This window comes from Oncorhynchus gorbuscha, linkage group LG21, assembly GCF_021184085.1.
Source record: "Oncorhynchus gorbuscha isolate QuinsamMale2020 ecotype Even-year linkage group LG21, OgorEven_v1.0, whole genome shotgun sequence".
NCBI classification, from domain to species: domain Eukaryota; kingdom Metazoa; phylum Chordata; class Actinopteri; order Salmoniformes; family Salmonidae; genus Oncorhynchus; species Oncorhynchus gorbuscha.
In genome coordinates this window covers 827926-836123 of record NC_060193.1, presented here as the reverse complement: position 1 = coordinate 836123, position 8198 = coordinate 827926, and the positions used below count along the sequence as shown (strand labels likewise).

Below are 8198 nucleotides of genomic sequence, written 5' to 3'. Positions count from 1 at the left end.
GGAAGACTTCCAGTTTGGTGTGGCGCCATTTCCGTTCCAATTTTCTGGAAGCTTGCTTCAGAGCTCGGGTATTTTCTGTGTACCAGGGAGCTAGTTTCTTTTGAGACATTTTTTTAGTTTTTAGGGGTGCAACTGCATCTAGGGTATTGCGCAAGGTTAAATTGAGCTCCTCAGTTAGGTGGTTAACGGATTTTTGTCCTCTGGCGTCTTTGGGTAGGCAGAGGGAGTCTGGAAGGGCATCAAGGAATCTTTGTGTTGTCTGTGAATTTATAGCACGACTTTTGATGTTCCTTGGTTGGGGTCTGAGCAGATTATTTGTTGCAATTGTAAATGTAATAAAATGGTGGTCCGATAGTCCAGGATTATGAGGAAAAACATTAAGATCCACAACATTTATTCCATGGGACAAAACTAGGTCCAGCGTATGACTGTGAGAGTGAGTGGGTCCAGAGACATGTTGGACAAAACCCACTGAGTCGATGATGGCTCCAAAAGCCTTTTTGGAGTGGGTCTGTGGACTTTTCCATGTGAATATTAAAGTCACCAAAGATTAGAATATTATCTGCAATGACTACAAGGTCTGATAGGAATTCAGGGAACTCAGTGAGAAACGCTGTATATGGCCCAGGAGGCCTGTAAACAGTAGCCAACTCTCCACATTTCATTAATCAATTCTAACCTTAACTCCAACTGTTTTTAAACCTACATCAGAATCATAACTCTTCCTTCCGGATTTTCGTCACGGCCTTCATTAAAAACAGTTTAATCGTGGAAACCAATTACAATCTAATTCCCTTTATTTCAACACTAGCCTCATCAAACATAAATTTCCCACAAATGACAGATCCGGATTCGTCCACTTCCTCTGTAGACATGCCTTCAGTCCTCCACAGGTCAGAATCTGGAATCGGCCCATAACGCACCATCTGTTGGGTCATTGATCTTTCCAGAGTCCTGGAAACAAGGCTTCGCACACAGGGAATTAGACAACAGCCGCATAAAATTAAAACAGTCATACAGGTAGATACAGCCCAAAACACTGTGATTACAACACTTTTCCATTTTCCAAATGTACTATCAAACCAATTAGTCAGGGAAGGATCCACCCCAGAGTTTTCTGCCAACTCGTGAGCCAGGGTGGTCAAACCAGCTAAGGCTTTGGTCACAGATCCGTCCGGAGCTGTGTCATTCGGGATGAAAGTACAACACATGTTCCCGAAGATCACACATACTCCTCCCTTTTCAGCCAATAACATATCCAGTCATATTCAGTCTGTTCTGCCAACCCTTTAATCGCATCTCTGGAATAATTGATAAAGCGCTGTTGATTATAATAAATATAATTAATCCAGTCTACATTCTTATTGAGAGTAGACCATCAAAAAATACTTGACTCTAATCCTGCTAGTATCTTGTTTCTTGCCTTGAACTCATCCGGCACCCCTCATGGAACCCCAATGTTATCAATATATACTCTGTCGTCAAAAGACCCAGATGGAGCATCCCTTCTCTCTCGTTTGACTAACTTCGTGTCTTGGTGTTGTATGAGTGTAAAATGCATTCCTAAATGTACTAAAGCACATAGTCCAGTCCAATCAGTCGGCAATACCGGCCACAAACTCATTCCCCCGCACAACCACCAGATGTCAGCCCTGGCCACCTTCAACATTTTGAAATCTCCAGAGTTCAACCAGCCTGTCAAATCAGACATGTTCTCGTCAGTGGTAATATTCTCTGTCTCATTGCAGGTACCAACTTCCCCACGTATTTCCCGTGTGTACTGTATCTGGCCAAACAGTAATATTCTCCTCTCATCACGGTAAAGGGAGGAAGTCTTGATTTAAGTGGAACCTGGGGATATAAATAGTGTAAATCAACACAGAACTATTCGTACTGCTCCTTTACCCTGGATGATTACACTAGGAATAGCCGTTGTTTTAGAGGATTGGTTGAACTTCGGCCAATCATATTCTCCTTATCAACTCTAACTTCTGCCACCTGGAACGGTACCATAGTATCAGTTGAAAACTGGTCGAAGCCCACATACCATAACCCGAGATCCTGAGTATTGACCGCCTTAATGTTAATTCGCACCTTTATACAATACTTCCTCTGTTCGGGAACACAGTCCAAAACGCCAACCCTTACTATACTCCACCTGGTCCCAAATTGAGTGTATGGGTTTACGTAGCCATCCCTTTCAGTGTGAGCTATGACCTGGCTCCACGACTTACACGGTGATTTACACAAATACTTCCCATAGAGTCCCATGGTTCTAGACTGCCAAGGGGTGAATGACCCCAATTGATCTACACAAAATTCTACTGAGAGATCCTTGCCCAATTCCACCCTCACTTCCTTACTATTTTGTTTCAGTGACCTTCTGAGAATCTTAGGTAACATCCCATTTCCCTCATCTAGCACATGAGTCAAATTATCCTCTTTGGCACTTTCTGGGGATCATGGTGAATCAGGAATATGGCCCCACAATAAAACAGCTCAGCACGGTCAGTGCACACGTGAATCCCCACCCTCTCCCCGAGAACACATCAACAGCCAGAGGCCAAGCCATCACTTCACTTCTAGGAACGCTCACAGCTGGGGAAAGGTCAGGTATAGGGAATCTTCAGAAGGAGTTTGACCCCTGTTCCATATGGGTCACGGTTCCTCTCCTACTCATGTGACCGTCCGACAGTGCTAGTGTGACTCACCCTCTTACAATGTGTGATATGTACCCAGGTAGCTCTTTCGGCTATTCTCACAGCGAAGGCAGTCACCAGTAGTACTTGTGAATTACTAGTAAATGGTCCCTCCCACCGAGGCTCCTTCCAGTTTTTTTCTTCAATGATTGGATCCAGATCCAGTCTCCTGGTTGAATCTCGTGTGCCACCTCCCTCTGTAGTTCTCCTGCTGGGCATAAAACTTTTGACATACGTGTTTGATTAATGAACAACCTCCTCATGTGTTCCACCATACTGCTTTCTATTTCTACATTTGCTTCCTCCAATCGCCCTAATTGGGGCATTCTATAGGGTCTACCAAAAACCTTCTCAAATGGAGATAGCCCCTCCTTATCAGGGGTTATTCTAATAGTCATTAACACTATGGGCAGGCATTTTATCCAGTTTATTCCAGTACTTAGGTGTGTTTTCCTTAATCAACCTTTTACCGATCGAATCATGTTCTCGAAAACAATGTTTCTTCATATTTATATCCAATTTCTGACCTATATGATCAATTACTTGATTAGAAAAATGGGAACCATTGTCGCTATAAATAGTTTTCTGGTAATCCGAATCGCGGAATTATCTCCTGACATAATGCTCTAGCCACGGTTTCTGCGTCTGCTGAGGATGTAGGAAACGCTTCTACCCATTTGGTATATTTATCAATTATTGTTAAACACCACTTCTTGTTTTCACTCTTAGTTAATTCAATAAAGTCCATTTCCAAATGTTGGAATGGGTACTTATCTGCTGGGTAAACTCCTTGTGGTACCATTACTGCACCTTGGTTGTTACTTTGTGCACATATAGTACACCGTGAGCAAAAGTTTTTAAAATAGTTAGTTATTCCATATGCTACAAGGTGCTGTTTAACCATTCCTACCATCCCCCCTGTTGATACATGGCTTTGCCCATGTATCAATACAGCAGCATATTTAAACAGTGACTTAGGTAAAACAGGTAGATTCCCTTTATGCCAAATACCTCCTCTATCTACAGCTCCCATTCTGACCCATTTAGTAACTTATTTACCCACTATGTTATCTTTGCTCTTCCTGGCCCCCCCTCTAACTTCTCTGCTCTCCCACCTTCAAGGTCTCTGCGGTGCGGGGGAGGGCTCCTCTGTATGTTTCTCATGTTTTCCAAATTTGAACTACATGGGAACTACAAACCCATGGACCCTCTTTTAGAAAAAAAATGTCTATGAGCGGCTTTTCTCCAAATTCCTTAATCAATCTATCTTAATCCTAACAATAATCCTAACTCCTCATAGATGTCCTATATTCCTGTTAAATATAATACTATTTAAAAACTTATAATCTAATAGATGCTAACCATATTAAAAATCCTTCCTACACTAACAAGCCCTCTCCTTGGGGACCCTCAGTATTCTATCTGACAATAACATGGGTTTAATATGTGTTGCAAAGTGTGGAATAAAACTTTGGTCCTGGAAAACAGAGTAAAGCAGAACAAAGCATTCTTATAACCCATCTGGTCCTCTCAGCTATTCTTATCCAGCATCAGGTGGGCACCATGCCACCCTTCACGACAGGGAGAACAAACATACATGGGTCATCCTCAGTCAGTCTTATGAAAGCATGCTTCACCTCAGCCTCTCCAACTGGAGCATCAAGCAAAGGCATCATGCCTGAAGCCTTCCACATCTGTAACAGACTTCTTAAAACACGGTATGATGCAAGCAGCACATCACATCAATAACAAATAATACAGGAATTAGGGTCAGAAATCCAGTAACCACCATACCAGTATACTTACCAAACCAGGCTCCCAACCAGGGTGGACAGTCAGACTCCTCTACCCCGCCATGGTCCTCATCTCAGCAGATAGTGCATCAAGCCCATTTAAGGCCCTTAGATATACTACCATCTGGACTGGTGTTATTAGGGATATACGTACAACATTGTTCACTGAACATTTTGTAGACTCCCCCTGACTTGCAAGAAGCATATTCTAAGCAAGTCCATTCTGTATATGACAGCCACAAATTGTCCCTACCATCAAAACCAGTCTCCGTGCCTCATCGATCAATAGCTGAATAGTCTAACATTAATTACCTGAATGGGATTTTTAGCATAGTGGTGACAGGTTCGGTCCAGGGGTGATAGAGGAGTGTGTCTGGCCCCGGTCCGTCTGAGACCTCCGGTTTTGGCAGTACCTTAATAGAAAACACACCCACCGTGTCTGTCCCGGTCCTTTGTAGTCCGGGGGTGTAAGTGCCTGCATCAGAGAGCTTAATAGTTTTGATGGTTAGTAGGATTTCATCACCTTTACAAAGTTCAACAGTGCTCCCAGGTTTCCCCCATATCATGGAAAGCCTATCCACCTTTGTGGGATCCCCTATGCTATAAAGATATCCTCTTCTCCAGTCCCAAAACTGTCCCAAGTTGGTTATCATACGGACACCCTCCCCTATTACACAGGTAATGTCTCCCGTCTTTTGACACTCCTTTAACCGTGTTAAAACCAAACAAAAATATCTCAATTTCTTCCCTGCCCTGTTGGCTCTAAATATGTTATCTTCCCCTATTTATTCTCAATGATAAATATGACATTCTCTCTGTTACAATACCAAATCCCTAATAGCCCATTCAAAAAACTTCACAGCTAATGTTATAAGACAGAATCCTGAACCACTTTCTCATTTGCGGTTCAAACAGTAATTCTAACCCTCAACCAAAACTGCTTCATTTCTAATGAATTTACCTTAATACTAGTAACTCAATATGACCCCATTCATTATACAAATGACTCTCCCCGAGGCTGATCAGACCTTGGGAGCCAGTCATGATAAGGTCAAAAGGTCATACCATATTAGGCATAAAGAACCCTTTATCTTTTGAATAGAAATAGTCACCTGTATAATTCAAACCCATAAAAAAAACATCTCATAAGGTTCATTATGTGAGCCTGCCTCTTTAAAATACCCTTGCACTAAACAAACAGTTCCATGTGTATAATTTGCAGACCTTTTTCAATTTGGTCGTTTAAAGCTTATCTCTCCCCAAAGTTATAATCCCAGGAGGCCTCTAAAGTGAGCCACCTCACCCCTAACTATCATTCCCTAATGCTATTTCGAATCAGAAACTCAATAAGTGAACTATAACTAAACCTAATGATAATTCCCCTTTGACTCAAATCATTAATCATAAGTTTTAAACATTGTCTACGGATATGTTTACTTAAATGACCATGCTACCTTTAGATACAATTAACCCGATAACATTATTATCCAATGCATTACTTTTTTCTCTGCCGCAAATGTCATACATTTCACAGTGTAAGGAATTCATAATTTAAACCCCGATATTTAATAAATATGCATACGCATTCTCTCATGGCTCCTTTAATTTACTTATCTTGGGTAACTTTCATCCGTTCCAGAACAAAGAGTTCTACCTAAACCCGCCAGAACACACTGTTCAACTAAGTTAAATCAAACCCAAAAATTGACTATAACCAATAAACAAATAAACAAAACACTTTTATCTCAACTTCTGAAAGGTTTACTCGAAGCCTCGATACACACTCTAATAGCCATACAGTTTGCTCCGTTATTCCCAGTTTTCTGGTGACAAAAGTGTCGCGCTAGTGACGTCATCATCAAGCGCTCAATCTGCCAATTCGTAGCGACTTCAAATGAATTGTAAATAAGTCTTGTTCGATTAACCAAACCTAATTTTTCACATCTGTTCAAATCTGAATTATAATTTACCACCCCAACCAATCATCTCTAAATTCGCCAATTTTATAAAAGCTTTTCGATGGACATAAATCATAATTGTCTCTTTGTTATCATTTAGAATCCATTTTGCTCTAAATACCTGTCTCGTCTTTGACTTAGTATTTTAATTACAACTCTATTCCCAATACGTTATTCACTTGTCTAATTACAACTCAGACCAGCATTAGCGAGTGCTCGCCTTAAAAATGCTTTGTCTCTGGGAACAGGAAATCCCCTTAACCCAAACATTTACTCCTACAACGACACCCAATAATTCTTATGATCCCTTCCGTCGTTCGTTTTAAATCTCTTGATGTATCATGTAACTTATTTTTCTCTCTTCGAATTGTCGTCCTACAATATTTTTCCCACTGTCATACACTCAAACCACTGTGATTACCGTGCACTGTCCCTTTAAGATAAGACTTTCCATTTGTTCCCTGCAATGAGAACGGAAACCAGATAGTTTTAGAATACGTTACTTTTTGTTCAAATTCACTGGCGTTACCTTAACCAAACATCAATAATCAGAAAAACAATCACAACTTCTTACGATTAAACTATTCTTACCTAATTTATAGTCAAAAGCGTTGCACTATATAGCCCCATTTGAGTGTCTAGCAATTCCGTTGCTTGGCTATAGACACCAATCTGCCCGCCTTTGTAAAATATATATTCCCTATTCCGATTGAGTTCAGTTTTAAATTATAATCAGAGTAAACCCAACTTGAACTTCTCAATTTAATTTACCCTAACATTTAACGTACCCTGTTTTTGTGTTAAACTTCTCATGTCAATTGATTCATAAATAGCCATAACGTCCAGGCAGGCTGGAAATGTATTGTATCTCTCCGTTATCCCCTCCATTTAACTTTAGGTAACTCTCTCTCTTCTGTTCAGGATACCACGGTTTACTGCCCCTTCTGGAGGATTTGGGTACCCATATAAAACAGGATACATTTTTTTCAAAAGTTGCTAATATATGCATATAAAAAATATTATCGAATAGAAAACACTCTTAACGCTTCTAAAATCGTTTACATTTTGTCTCTATGTAAAGCAGAAGTGTCAGGGCATGCATTCTCCCAAAGTCTCTCTTGTAATGGAAAAGTTGGCACCACTTTGACGTCATCGTATACGCACTTACCAAGCAGTTACAAGCCTGGGAAGAGTCTGTATGTGTTCAGCGCGAAGCCTGCTTCCAATGAGGCGTGTAACTGTGAGAATCACGCGCTCACGAGACTTTGAGCGTGCCGAAAGGTCTCGGTCACGCCAAAAAACAGTGCACCTATTTGCGCGCTCTGCACATTTTCTCTCTTTCCCTCAGGATCGATCAAAAGACGTGTGTGTTTCGCTTCGTCCTCACAATTGCTGTAGACCTTTATAACATGTTAAAGCTTAATTATGAACATAGTTTGACAAGTTTACTCGACATATGATATATATTTTCGACGTTTTGGTGCGCATCCACTTGAAATTTGCCTACATTTTGACCGAAAAGTGGTTATTTTGAGAACCGAAAGACGCAGACTTGAAAACTGAACGCTAATTTGGTGAGTATAATCCCTTCCAGGTCTTCTGATGGAAGAACAGCAAAGGTAAGGGAATATTTATGTGTTAATTTTGGGTTTCTGTCGACTCCAAGATAGAGTCATTATGCTAATGTGGGAGCGCCGACTCCTATTATAGCCTAGTAAACGCAAAATGTAATGTAGAAATTTGGCTTG

At 40.8% G+C, this 8198-nt stretch overlaps 1 protein-coding gene across 1 annotated transcript in view; it reads left to right on the top strand.

The window, feature by feature from the left end:
• Nucleotides 1–1643: 1643 nt before the first annotated feature.
• Nucleotides 1644–8198, top strand: part of LOC124008821 (high mobility group protein B2-like) — a 21780-nt gene continuing 15225 nt past the window's right edge. The window contains exon 1 of the mRNA XM_046320392.1: nucleotides 1644–1724. Coding sequence (XP_046176348.1) covers nucleotides 1644–1724 — 81 coding nt within the window. The remainder of the gene's footprint in view (nucleotides 1725–8198) is intronic.